We start from the raw sequence: 14,428 nt of genomic DNA, 5'->3' as shown, positions 1-14,428 counted from the left end.
AACGCTGGGATCCCAAGGTAACTACTGGGAGAAATTCCACTGTGGTTCAACACCACTGATGGAGACCACTATACCTGGCCAATACTCTGGAAGCGAGGAGGAAAAAACAAACCCCAAACCACACAAAAATCCCTCCCAACAACCCAAAATTAGAATAGCTTTCATACTGCCCAAGATACCTGAGCAGGCTTTCCTACTGGTGTGAATATTTTAAGAAAAAGTCATTTTAAAAAAAATCTAAACACACTTAAGTTCCGAAACCAAGTCCCCATCTCCTCTGTCATTTTTTTTCCAAACAACTCAGCTCTAAGAGAGTCAGAAACTGCCAAACACGGTGCGCTTGCACTTGGACGGTTCTCCATGGAAATATCCAGACAGCTATAACCTCTTGGAAAGAGCACTCAGCAACACAGAAATACTACCTAGTGCTGCAACTGCTCTGAACATGACGAAGCATCCCAATGGATGTTAAAAAGCTAAGCTGCCCCTCTTGAGCTAGTTCTTCATATGAATGCCTGGGGACTACTCGGTTATTTTGAAGCTTTCCTTCAGAAAAAGAGGACGCTGACTAAAATGTCTTATCGGAGATACAGTTCTCCAGCAATAGAAGTATTGTGCTTTTTAGCACCATAGTTAACTGCATTGCTTTGGGTCTCCGCAGCTCCCCAGGAGATGATAAGCAAAAAGCGTTTGCATTATTCAGAAGTGTGCTCAGACCACACAAACCCTATAAATATTCTAGGGCATAAAGGAAGAGAAATTTCACAATATTTTCTGTTCTCACTGCTGGCCACCACTTAACCACTTTTCTAGCTTTAGCCTAATTTCTAGATTGGCCCAGAAATGGCTGCAGTTTGACACTGGGTCACAAACCAATTGGTCCTCCTTCAATATCGGAACTCACAGAAGGACTTGAACTGGACACCAAATCAGGGAGAATGAAAATTCCTTAAATAGAGAATTTAGTTGCGGTGTAGGTTATTTTTTCCTAGGCTTTCTCACCACCCAGACATGCCAGTTTAGGTATGTTTACCTAAACCAGTATTCCTTCAGCTGAAATACTTCAATAAAAGCAGCTCTCAGACAATTCCTTACAATGGAAGGCTAAATCCAAGTCATGTAACAATAACACCCCTTAGTAACTGCTCTGCCATATAGAATCATTAAGGTTGGATCACCAAGCCCAACCGTCAACCCAACACCACCATGTCTCCTAAACCATGCCCTGAGGTGCCACATCTACACGTTTTCTGAACACCCCCAGGGATGGTGACATCAAGCAAGAGAAAGTAGTATAGCCAAAAGAAGAAAAAATCCTACTTACTTTATACAGCCAATGATGACCTGTGTCAAAGGATAGATCAATGGCTCCATGACCTCACTGGGATAGATTGTGCTGAGAACCCGACACCAGAAATAAAGGCAGTGGATATATTGCCAGTTATAAACAGACTGGAAGTTCTCCTGCAGAAAAGGGAAAAAACACAGGTGCAAACTTGAAATTGTGCTATTTGAGAGGAGCTCAGTCTGGTTTCTCTACAGGACTCACTTTATCCAGCATTCTAAGAGGACATTGTGTACTGTTTAGCGAGGAATAACTAACATTCTAGCTGTGTCTTTGATGCTAGCGGCTGACCCACCACCCAGCAAGTTCAGACGCTGTATTGGCAACATTATGATTTGGTACTAGTTAGTGCCTCGAAGGAAATAATGAGCAACATGCAGGCTGCTTCTCTTCACAAGTATGGCTCATTTGAGAAGGGTGATTTAATGACCCAGCTCACAGCAGGTGGTGGGATGTGGCCGAGCATTAGGAAACCTTTAACTGTTCCATTTACCCACAGTCCCTGGGACAGTTCCTGGTCTCCCACAGGTAGGAAGGCTGGATAGTATCCCCTCTGACACCCTTATAAATTGCCTTCTGGCCTCTGCAGGCCAGAGAGGCAGGGGAAAAGGGTATGTAAAGCTACACTACAGGTTCAAGCCACCAAGAAATTAATCTCAATTCATCTGGATTTCCCCTCTCTGCACTCAGACTGCTTTGGTTGTTATGTAGCAGCTTGTCCTTTCCACTTGATGCTTCCCTTCTCTCAGCTGTATTCATCAGAACCCCCTAACCACCACCCCACTAACTCTAAAAGGTAGTACCAGCGCTCATTGTAAAGATGTTCCCACAAACATTAACTGTCAAAGCAAGGACCAAATTATCAACCCACCACACCTCCCTCCTTTTGGAAAAGACACTACCCAGGACAGTTCCGTTTTTTTTTTTTTTAAGTGCAGAGTAAAAGTGACAGACAGAAGAGAACAAACTTCTAGCTCTGTTTCTCAGCCAGTCTTTACAGTTACCGGCAAAAACCACGCAATAGGCCAGCCGTGTGCCCGACACGCGGCGACACGCTGAACCGGCGCTTCAGGCTGGCTCAGCAGTGCGGGTAGGTGTGCGTCAAGTCTCGCACCAATCCAAGAGACACTCTTTTCAAGAATGTTTGGGCAAGTCCCCACTGTCTCCCTGCCGTGTGCTTAAGCAGCCTGTAGTGTCAGATTAAATAAAACCCCAGAAGAGTGCAGGAGTCCCCCTTACAGATACTCTTTCCAAAGAGTTCTGCAGGCCTATGTATTCCCCAGAATTGCACCAAGAACTTATGAGATTGCACCTAATAGCTGCCTCAGCTCCAACTTGTGTTTGTTTCAGACAGACTTTGAATGCCCAGGTAACCTCTTTTGCACAGATGAAGCAAGATGCTTAAGTCCTGAAACTGAAGCCCTCAACTGCAGCCACTGAACCAAACCTTGCAGCAGGGACATAGGCCACAGCTGGAAACATTAGAGCTCTCCCAGCTCTCACTGGGTCACCAAGACAAACCAAAAAGCTCTGTTCTCAGTTTCTTTTGCACAGAACAGAAGCAATCTGCTCTTTTAATTGCCTTCCACAACCACCCACTGCTCAATTTAAAATAATTGGCTTATTACTTGGATTTGTATATTTTGGTTGTGCTGTTGTCATTTAAAGTTCCTACAACCCTCCCCAGCTGTGAAATCAAGTGGATTTAGGTCTTGTCTGGGCAAGGACTGAGAGTGTAAAAAGCCAGTGCAATCCAATTAAGGTACATGCAGCCCAGACTTCATTTATCTCTGCTCATTTATCCTCATGTCTGAACATCCAGGAGATTTAACTGGTCACCAATCTGACAATGTTTGGGAGCAGCTGAACAATTAATCTATAGGGGTCTGTTTTGCTAAACACGAATAAAGCCAGGATCAGCAATCTGACTCAGATTTCTGAGGTCAGACTGGAGGTGGCTAGAAGCAGGGCTGCTCCCAAAAGGTCTGAGCTGCTTTGTTCAATTAAGTCCTTTAAATAGTACGGACTGGAAAGATGCACACACCCGGGTGGTTCCTAATCTTCTTTACCTTGACGTTTTGCAACAGAGACTGGAAACAGCAGCTTCACAGAGTGGAAAAGGGTGCCCAAGGCAGAAGATGGAAAGTGCATCACAAACTCTTGCAAGCAGGAGAGAGAAGAGTGACTTCAACCCTGCAGTAGCCTCCCCTCTCCTTCCTTGCTGAAATTCTAAACACAGGCAACTACAAGGTGATCTCTGAAGCTCCCAGCCCCTGGCAAAAAATTCCTTGGCATGTTATGAAACACATCAGGCACAAGTAGTGACACTTCAGAGACACTATGAAAAGCCTGGAGCAGCTGCTGTAATTTTCCCCTCTTCACACATTCCCCATAGGAGGGTTCACTCCTTCCACACTGACGGGTACGTACCTTCTTCTTTATCATCATGGCACTGCGCAAGTGGATGGCAAGCTGACGGATATAGATGAAGGCATGCTGGTAAGAGGTATGTGTGTCCAGGGCATACATCTCTGTCAGCGTGCGCTGCATGAAGTTGATCATGGGCAGGACGTTGGGAGACGTGAATCTGGAATTCTTCACAAATGCGATGTACATTTGCTGTGCAGGGAAGAGGGCAAGATACAACCACATGAAACAGAACAAAAACATTCCTTCACCAACCTTCCCCACCCAGGTACGCCCAAACCAGGGGTGAAGTGTTCCTTTTGTACGACAAGTTACTTCAAAGGAATATGCAAAAATAATAATCCAGCCTGTTCCTTCTTTGGAGGAGACAGGAAAGGGTCTGTTTAGCGCAGAGCTTAGAGAAACCCCTGCCATTGCTTCTCTGGAGGAAGCAAGAACTGTGGGATGGCTTTGAATCATACATGCTTATGGTTGATCACAGTTCTCTTTCTGTAACAATGGTACCTAAGCAAACTACAGCAGGGAACCTCAGCTATTAGGTGAAAGACCAGAACAGCTCAGTAGCACTGAGCAGTGTGTCAGCACTTGAGGAAAGCCCTCAAGAATTTGGAAAATAAGTATTCATCCAGTAGAGAGATGAGTACCAGAGGCCTTCCCTGATAAGACCCTGTGTGCCTCCAGCAGGAAGGGCAGTAGTAGGAAGCAGGATATCACTCTGACCTCACATAGAATTTCTTCCCCGTTTAATTTTCTGGAGGTAGCCAGCATCATCTCCAGTACCTACCCTACCTAAGAGGCTGCAGGTCACGCTCTAACGTCTTCACATAAAGTGAGAAAGAAAAGCTGCACAGTACAACAAATACCAGCCTTACCTTGAGCAAAGGACTTAGGTACACCTCTCTCTTGTAGCGGCAGATTTTGTTCAGCACAAGGAAGGCCAGTACTCTCACTGTTTCCTCACCTGTGCTCCACAAATGAATTGCTTGCTGGAACAGAAAATAAAGAGATGCAGATAAATGAAGGGACATAGAAGCCCTTCCTGGTTACAGACAGGCATGAGCTTCCCTCCTTCACACCAAAAAAAGCCATCAAGGAGGAAAATGGCACAAAGAGACCATGCTGTCCTATCACAGAATCAGTCATAACAGCACTGGCAGCCATTCTGTCCTCATACTCTAGCTGTGAGACAACACAAAAGGCAAGGTTGATGTTTCCACAACCAATAAAGGAAACTGTCCAAAACTAGCATCTCTGGAAGATACGTGCACTTTTATTCATGTGCCTAAACACATATTTGAGTTTCTGAGCGCAGGCACCAGCCTGTGCATGCGACTCAATCTCCTAGGCTTTGCAAAGCTTCCTCACCATCCTGTAAACAGCAACACCACACTAGAGTCCACATTTGGCCAATACAACTTCCACCCCAACAAAAAAAAAAAAGTAATTTTTATGTCTTACACTGAATTCCACAGAATACAGCTACACTGCAATTACCCAATTTACTCCAGTTCTCAATACAAACACCAAGTTCTGGTTTCTCAAAGAATGCTATTAAAGACGCATTTGTCTCTAGAGAGGGGACACCAGGGTTTGATTTCTGAATTTATCAGTATTCTTTCCCTCTGGGCAAATAGGTTGCAATTCCTGGGATACCCTTCCTTGTGGTAGTTCTGACTGAATTCCAGTTCCCTGGACATTCACTGTATTCATTCAAACGATAGAGCAGCAGCAGGGATTGGAGCCAGAGACAGGACCCGTGTAAGGCAGCACTTCTGCTGAGACACATCCTTACTCACTCTGGTACAGACATGATGATGAGCACCCAGTGCATCATAATATCTACACCAGCTGGAAAGGGGTAGGTTAGTCCGTGCAGAGGTCTGGGCTAACGGACAGCCCACCACTGACACATAAACTCGTTAATCTGAGCTTTACCCAGCTCTGCATTGCATAAAGCAGAGTGGTCTCTTCCCTCAACATCGTGAGAAACAAATGAATAGATTTTGTTCTCCCCAGGCCTGCCTGCATTCACCTGTTCAGAGTATTGATTCATTTGGACATGGCTGGCCCTGTCAGGAAGCATCTGGTAGAACAGGGTGACAATAATGGCTGATGCCTCCAAGAACTAGTTACCTTCTATCCACTAATGAACTCTAGAGAAAAATCAGGAAGATTCCAGCTGCAGGGCTGAAAAAGCACGCTCAGAAATCCCTAGTGTAGCAGTAAGCAGACTGCTACACTTCAGATACGAGGTGTAGCAGCCTCCCATCACTGTGTACTAGTCATCTTTACCATCAAAGGGTTCCCAGCCTCATTTAAATGTTGTGTTGCAGCTTTTCATTTAAATGTCACCCTGTTGCCCTCTTCCACGCCTCCTTTGTTTTTCTTAAGTGCTCAGCAGTTGTGACTAAGTTTCTGCAAAAATATTCCACCCCCAGCTCTTGAGTGTGAAATACTATCACAGACATATACACAGACTCAGCACACAGGCAGCAATTACTCCATCTGCAATGATGAAGCAGACAGCTTCCCCAGAACACCTCCGTGCCACTCTGCTCGAGGATTAGCAGCAGCTACCCAGCGCCACATGCCCACTCACCTCAGCGTGAGAGCACTTCATGGCACCTAGGGGTCGTAAGAGAAGCAGGAGTCCTTTCCAGGACCAAAACAAAAAGCAAGAGGAGTACAAGACTCGACTGTCACGGGATCCAGCCCAAATACCACGAGAGGCTCCTCTGAAGGGGTAAAGAAAGTACCTCAGATCCAAATGACATATCATAGCACGTCACCTTACCTTGAGAAGCGCACGGCACTGCTTTGGAAAGGACAAATAATAAGGCACTATGGAACTGACATGCTGAAGGACTGCTACACCGACTGAGGCTTCTGTTAAACAAGACAGGAGCTAGGGAAGGAAAACAAAACATGATCCCATTTAGTGTGTTGTCCTCATCACCTCTTCCTTTACCACTAAACATCTGTATTTTGCTGTTTCCAAGTACTTGTCTGTTACCAAAGGACTGGAAGAGCAGCCTTGCCTAGGAAGAAGCTCAAATAAATCCCCAAAAGCTGTATCAGGAAAGGAGCAGACACATGGTGGGTTAAATAACTCCCCTGAAAGTACATCACTCTGGTGAACGTGAGCTCAGGTTACTGGACTTGGATGGCCAATGGCACCTGAGCTCATCACATAAAACCTCATTTGTGTACCCTGCAAAAGCTAAGTCTAGTTTAAGTCTAAGTTTAAGACATCGTACAGGTGGCATGACACCAACGCCTGCCATCTGACTACAAACGGCCAAAGCACAATGAAGACACCCTCAGTTTACACAAAGCTTGGAAACAGCCCAGAGCTCTCTGATGGCCTGCTGGATTTCACTAGGATTCCTTTCATGGCAAGCTGGAATATTATTGGATATCAAGAGGTTAACTCTAGCTCAAAGAAAAGGTTAGAAAAACTATTTAAGAAACAACATCTTGGTACTTCCAGGTTGTTCAGCTCACTTCACCTGAAGCCAAATCCAGAGACACGTGCAGTTTCTAATTTGACGACAACGGTAAGCTCAAAGTCACTCCGATTTGAGAAGGGTTCTGCCTGATGCAGTGTCCCCTCTTGCCTGCGATCCCAGGTGCTGGAAGCAGAGGCATCTTCTCTGCTTTCAACTTCCCTCCTCATTCTCCTCCTTGCACTGCAAAGACTGTGGGCTGAGCAGGTCTCCTTTGCAAAGTCCCTCACACACCAGAAGGAAAGGAGAAGATATGGTTCAGAAGCTACAATACCAGAAAAAAAACTGTAGTGAAGTCTGGGACTGAGGGCACTCGGTACAGGATGGGGGTTACTTCAACGGGACTGCACTGCCAGCTTTTCCTTTTCTGCTGCAATCTTTAGTTCTGCTGCTGGCAAGAGGCACCACGACTTGAGAAAAGCTCTACTGATCAAAATGCTCTTTCTGCTAAGTCATTCTGCCACCTTACAGCTAAAAAGACATCAGCATTTTCTTTTTCTTTCCTTACATCCCCTTCCCTCAGCTTCTGAAAAATGAATATGTTGGTTTTTTTTAATATTCCAAATCTGGGGGTGCATGATGAAGCAACCTCAAAAAAAATTAACTAGGGGAAGGAATATCCTTCAGAAATAATCTATTAATTGTCTCTGAAACACCAGACATCAGCAACTTCAGATGGATGGAGCATAATCATGCTTGGAGATGTCTATGTGAGGAGCAGAGGTTGTCAAGATAACATCTTCTTAGTATTTACCATAAGAAGTGGCAAGATCATAGTGCCAAAAATTTAATTAAAGATACAGAGAATGCAGAAGCACAGCACTGCAAACTACTTTAAAGCCCACTAAATATTAATTTGTCAGACAAATAAATACAAAAAGAACTGCCAGGATGTTAACGCAGCCCTTCAGTGCAGGCTACCTATTTTGACGCAACCATCCTACAGACCTCCAAATTGTTAGTTAGGCCAAATACTTCCAAAACAAGACAGGGAACTGGGCGGACACACAAAGCTGATGCCCGAGGCTTTGAGACTCAGTGAGATTGCTTCTGCTCGATGCAGTCTCAGCCAGTAAGTGATCTTTATTCTCCATTACAGAACACAGCACAGAAGCCAACACCCAAGGTTGCCAGTGTGTGATGACCAGAAAGTCACCCTCAAACTGGAGTAACTCTTTTCAAAACGAAAAGTACCTGAGGCTACACTGTTACCTGCTTTGTTAGTTATCGTCTTGATTGTTTGGCTCTCCTAGCAGTGTTGTTTACAGATGCAAAAGCCCATCTGCCTCATTTCAAAATACCCTGAATTGCCCAGCAATGCACAGACTGACCCCAGTAACACAAAAATGCTGTCATTTCTTACTTGTATAGTACAGTTGAGGTACACTTTTATGTCCAGTCGCAGCTTGCTCCAAAGCGGGCTGGTGGAAGGAAGGACCATCCTGGAAGTGAGCAAGAGTTGGGTTTAGCTTTAATAAAACCCCATCAAATAAATTAGATTTCAGCAGCCCAAAGAACAGTGAGTTTAATTCCTCGATATTGCCAGTGAGGAAAGATAACTGCCTACAAAGCAAGAAGTAACAATATTGTTATGGGTGAAGAGAAGTACTTCTACCCTGTAAAAACTGTCTGAGGAGCAGTATTAGAAAATTCAATTCAAAGAGCTTCCCAGCAGAGTACCCAGATCTCTGGAAGTGCGATACAGGGAGCTGCAACAACCAAAAAGCCTGGTGGAGACCCAACTCCCTCACACTGATGTTACCTTCTGGTCAGGCATTCTGCAGCCACTGCCTGAGAACAGAGCAGGCTGGCTTGTAGCAAGAAGTCTGTTTAGGGGATCAAACTAGTTGTGAGACATTTGTTCAGTCTCTTCTAAACTTTTGACACCGCACTCGAAGCAGTGCCCCCAGGCCACCCCAAAATCCAGGCGTGGTCTGTACAAGTCAGGCCTGGGGAGGAAAGAGGCTGGTATTTACACAAAGAACTGGAATTTACTTCGCAGACTAGGCACCACCATCAACAAGGAATCTAGAGTTTAGCTCACCCCCCTCCTTCATCTGGGCAGGGAAATTAAAAACAACTGCCACAAAAATTACCCTGGAACCGAAAGCACTTCTGAAAGGCATTCAATTCTCACTCTATCCAACAACAGGAAAAACAGAAGAGCTCAGACCATGAAGCAAGTAATAAAACTGTGTCCAGCTGAAACTCCAGAGGACTGAAGTAAAAAGCTTGTGTAAATATCTAGTAAGAAACAGGCACAGGGGCTAAATAAGGCTGCTCCAGCTCACCAACAATGCCGGGAACTTCACAGCTTGTTTTATGAAACTGGGCTCACAGTCCTCAGCTATGGTATTGGTTCAGCAAGAGTTCAGACTGATACTTACTGAATTTCCAGCACCTTTTCCAGTTGCTCCTGGGTAAGCCATGCTGATACCTATTCAATTACGTGGCTGGTCTGACTCTGAAACTGTTTGAGCACCAACCCACACAATGGCCAGAGAATTCCCAGCTCCCAGGCAGCAGCTGAGATTTCAAAATTGTCATTCCTCCTCTCCAGTCAAAACAAATTGCATCAGTGAATGTGACACAGAGGTACTGGACCAATACTACCACTCCGGAAAAGAAGTTAGTTGTACCGCTCTTTGCCCAGCTGCATGCTTGTTTCTATTCCATCTGTGCTCTAACAGAGAGCAGCCCAAACTCAGATGATCCAGCCCTCAGACCAACAGACTCTAGGGCGTAATACAGCTGCTAAAGCGCTGGATTGACTAAAGTCACATACTTGCGATACTCTGCCTACATACAGGGAGAAGGCTTGGTCACTTTCTCTAAAAACCAACTCACAGTGCCTTAAAACAGCGCTCCTGAGCGCAAGCATACGCAATTCCAGATGTCCTTCCATGGAAGCCACACGTCCTCTGCAAATGGCTGAGTCTAATATTACAGAGGACACACTTCTGTGGAAGAAAGGAAGAACCTGGCTAAGACGACTGTGAATATAATCGAGCAGCTTTGCTAGTGTTTGGGAAGATCTGCCATCTTTTTCCAGCTTCACAGCCAGGCTGCGGTTCCAAAGACCCAACAAGCTTTCTCTCACCTGCAGTTCTCAAATCGCCACAGACTTACTTTAGTTTGTTCTTTGGGGTTTTCGGAAGAAGCAGCTTCTGCAGGCAGTGGAACAGGTCCCGGACACAGAAGGACACAAGGGCATTGAACACTGGTTAAAAAAAGTCAGTAAAGCATTTGTAAATGATTTTCCATATATTCCTGGTTTCTCAGATACTCTGAAAAGAGCTCCCCAAAGAACTGATGCCAGCAATTCTCATAGCAGAACTAAGCTTCCAGAAAACATCAGTTTGTCTTACCCTAGACTTTTTTATCTGAACAGCAAGATTACAACTGACAGCTTTCTGGCACAGGGGCCGTCTCTTTGCTCTCTGAGTGACCAGCACCAAGCATAAAAGCAGCCTGACCCATGACTAGGAGTCTATGCTACCATCAATCTCCCCCAAACCATAATGAGAATTAAAGGCACTTTTTAATAAAAAAAAGTCACAGAAATGGCCATGTGAATTCTATGTAATGTCTTACAATAAAGAATGAGATTTTACCAAAAGCAATGAAATAGATATAAAAAGCCCAATGCTGGGCAAGAACGGATTAAGGAGAACATGTGGGTTTAAGTAGTCCCACCCCACAGTACCAGTTCCAGATGGCACATACCAATCTGATAAAACACAGTGGAAAAGTACCTGCTAATTTAGCAATAAAAGTAGGCAGGCTGCAGGCCACATTCTCTGAGACATTAACAATGATGTTTCCTGCTCAGCCATGCTGTTGTGAGTCTAAACCAGGACTGTCTGCAAAACCTGGAGCTTATGCAAAAGGAGGCTAGGCTGGAGAGGTTGCATCTCATCTGTTCTACAGCCATGACAACCCTGTAGAGATGGAGATCTAGACATGCAGTATTTTGAGAGGTCCTTGCTAAGGGAATGTGAACTTGATAGTGCAACTCAACTCTGAACTGTTGTGAGGTTATAGAACTCTATTTAGTAAGAAGACTTAAAACAGTCTTGTAGGATTAGTTCTAAGAGCGATCAGCAAGAAGCCACAGCAAAAGTTGTCCAAAAAAAAAGGTGTCCTACAAGCATACAAACAGTGCCTAACTTCAGCTTAGCTCTAAGAAGCCTGGTGAATGAAGCATGGTATTTTCCTCAGCAGTCTGCAAGCCCAGCTGCTCCAGGCATGCGCTTACACACCGGGACACCAGAAGAGATACCACTGCACAGACTCACCACCAGGAAGAAGCTAAGCTACTTACGTGAAATGAAGCCTATGAAAGGGCAAGTTAACTCCTGCCAGTACTTATCCCCACTCTCTTCCAATAGCTAAACCTTCCCTGTCAGATGACTTCCCTTCTCTCACAGTAGTATGGTGACCAACTCACCTGCAGCATCAGTGACTTGAAACTTGCTGGGATCAGCCCCACCATTATCTCCCTTGGTGGTTGCTACAGCTGCTTTAAAGGCTTGAGTGATTTCATGAAAAAGTTTTGGTGTTAGCCTTCTCTGGGGAAAGAAGAGAAAGGATAGCTGAGGAGAAAAAGCAAGCAATATTCTGAAACTCTGAAGCACTTCGCTGGGACAGGCATTGGAATTCATTGTAAGTTTGACTGCAAAAATATCTCCATCCCATAACATGAAGAAAAAATGTCCAGACAGTGTTAACAAACGCAAGTGGCCTTCATTTGCTCCAAAACAGACTTCTGGGGCTTTTAATTTGTTGGGGGTTGAGAAGCAATGGATCAGTTGCAAACAACTATCCACGCTGACCTTTCCCTCCCCCTCTTAGTCAGAAGCAGCAAGCCATTTCATCACTGCTCAAAGTGTGACTAAAAAAGTCCTTGGAGCTGCCAAAGGCACAACACTCAGCAAGAGGATGAAAAATCAGCATTTAACCTTTCTGACCTCTTCTGAGCCACACAAGTTTCTCTAGCTTCTCCCTCAGACAGAGTGCAAGTATCCCGCAGCCCAAGGAGAATTACCAAGACAAACTGTGCTGAAGTAACAAGAGCTCTGGGAGTATGACCTTGTATGTAGGACATACGTCTCCTCTGTAGATTTTTGTGAGAGATGAGCAAATCAAAAGTTGGTCTTTTAGAGGCAGCGACATCCGTGAAAGTGTGTTCAAAGGAGAACATTCAGGTGCCTTGTATTCTAACTCCCTGCTCACCTCTGCAGCTTTTTTCCATTCCTCAACCATTTTCAAGCTCACGGGGATGAAACAAACTTTCTTCCGTTTGACTTTTTCATGTTCTTCTTCATCTTCATCTTCATCACTTGCTTCCTAGAGAAATCAGTACCAAGACTGAGAAAAGGCTTATACACGTTTTCTGCCCCACCTCTTTTGCCGAGTAGCTACTGACGAGGAAGGCAAGCAGGAGTGAATTTTATTAATGCTGTTGTCAGCACTTTGTGTAAAGCAGTAATGAAATCACGGGTGTTAGAAATTCTGAAAGAGTTACTTAAGCCCAGCAGCTTTACTACATAAATACAATGTGTGATAACATAAAACATCAAGGAGAAAGGGTATCACTTGAGGCAAAACAAACTCTCATTGGGAAAGGAGACACAAAACCAAAACCACAGAGAAAATATACTCTAATGCTCTGCTTTCACAATCTTCAACAAACTCCTCAGGCTCAGTTCAAATCCACAGCTGACTTCTGGATTACAAGCCCGCACACCTGCAGATAATCTTTGGGGAAGCTCCTCCCCAGCCACCTGTGCCACTATAAGCCCAAATACACCTAGGCCTTGCACTGAAACTCAAATACTTAAGATGTAAGTAATGGGAATCATTGATTTCAGCACTCCAAAATAGGGCCTAGTACCTCCAGTGTATCGGGTGGTACGTGCAACCTCTCCTCCTCATCGTCAGAACTGTCTGAAGCATCAAAATTCAGCAACGTGCGATCGTTTTCCTCCAAAAACTTATAGAATTCGGGATCTTTGTCCTTCAGCCGGGAGAGCTGATCTTTATGTTCAGATGCCTTTCCCTTCTTCCTGGTAGATAAGAATTAAGATGCGTTTATTCATTGCTCCAAACTTCTGCTGATGCTGTAAGAAAAGCAAGCAACTTCTGGGCATTAAAGCACAGCTGGCGCTAATCTGAATGGTGATGGATTTATCAGGGCTGTGGCCACAGTTCTGTATCCTGTTTAACACCTGCTCTAGAGGACTTAGGAAAGGTTATTTTCATTCAGCACTAAGAAATCTTCGCAGCAAACTATCAGGTTGTATTGGGATACTGACCAGGTAGCATAAAAACATCTTGCAAAACCAAGAAAAAAATCTGTTTCTTTGTTTCTCAGGATTATTCTTGCAAGCTTTTTATAAAGAATACTGAAAGCTACACTACCAGATAAATCCAACAATGAAAGCTCAGTAAAACTTTAGTACTAAAGAATTGTTTTGGCTTCTCATAATGATTAGCAGTGCCTAAGAACTACTTCGTCCTAGGAAATGAAAGGTGCTCCAATGTTTTTCAGTAAGGCCAAGTGCACACAGGCTGAGGAAGCACAAAGCAAGCTTTGCCTGACTCCAACATACCCCGTGAAAGATTAAAAGCATACACAAGCTGTTTATTGCTGCAGTTTCTGAATTGACACGGGTACAACGGACAACCTGGCTGTCCCGTACCCACGCTCCAGTCTTGAACACAGCCCTTTCAGGCACCTCTGACCCAGCCTGTCCCAGCGATAGCTCATTCTATGGGAGATGTTACAACAAAGCCCTACGGTTAATTCTAAAAGCAGGCCAAAATAAAAAACCCAACTAAACCAGCAAGCAGCGAACGCGGGCTCAGACGCGCCAGGCCTCGCCCAAGGCGGGCGAGGACTAACATCAGGCTGCCCGCAGGGACGGCCCGGCTGAGCTCGGCCTTACCTCACCGCCGGCCGGGCCTGCAGAGCCTGCCCGGCCTTCCTCCCGTCCCGCCGCCGCTGCGCCGCGGCCCCGGCCGCCTCCTCCTCCTCCGAACCGCCGTCAGGCTCCGACTCGGAGCCGGCAGCGAGGAACTCGTCCAGGCTCAGCTCCGCCAGGCTCCTGGGGGGCATGAGGAGGGGAAAGGGGGGGGGGGAAGCTCA

The 14,428-nt window shown here is 45.2% G+C and overlaps 1 protein-coding gene across 2 annotated transcripts in view; it reads right to left on the bottom strand.

The window, feature by feature from the left end:
- Window positions 1-14,428, bottom strand: part of NOC2L (NOC2 like nucleolar associated transcriptional repressor) — a 59,456-nt gene that overhangs the window by 44,788 nt on the left and 240 nt on the right. For both annotated transcript variants that reach the window (XM_064470084.1, XM_064470085.1), the window contains exons 2-11: window positions 14,229-14,387; window positions 13,175-13,346; window positions 12,514-12,627; window positions 11,729-11,849; window positions 10,408-10,498; window positions 8,642-8,720; window positions 6,567-6,677; window positions 4,645-4,758; window positions 3,776-3,964; window positions 1,325-1,464 (exon numbers count right to left, since the gene is read on the bottom strand). In XM_064470084.1, the coding sequence (XP_064326154.1) occupies window positions 1,325-1,464; window positions 3,776-3,964; window positions 4,645-4,758; window positions 6,567-6,677; window positions 8,642-8,720; window positions 10,408-10,498; window positions 11,729-11,849; window positions 12,514-12,627; window positions 13,175-13,346; window positions 14,229-14,387 (1,290 nt within the window). The remainder of the gene's footprint in view (window positions 1-1,324; window positions 1,465-3,775; window positions 3,965-4,644; window positions 4,759-6,566; window positions 6,678-8,641; window positions 8,721-10,407; window positions 10,499-11,728; window positions 11,850-12,513; window positions 12,628-13,174; window positions 13,347-14,228; window positions 14,388-14,428) is intronic.

Source organism: Phalacrocorax carbo, chromosome 20 (assembly GCF_963921805.1).
Source record: "Phalacrocorax carbo chromosome 20, bPhaCar2.1, whole genome shotgun sequence".
NCBI classification, from domain to species: Eukaryota; Metazoa; Chordata; class Aves; order Suliformes; family Phalacrocoracidae; genus Phalacrocorax; species Phalacrocorax carbo.
The sequence above is the reverse complement of the archived record's forward strand: the minus strand, read 5'-3'. Positions and strand labels throughout refer to the sequence as shown.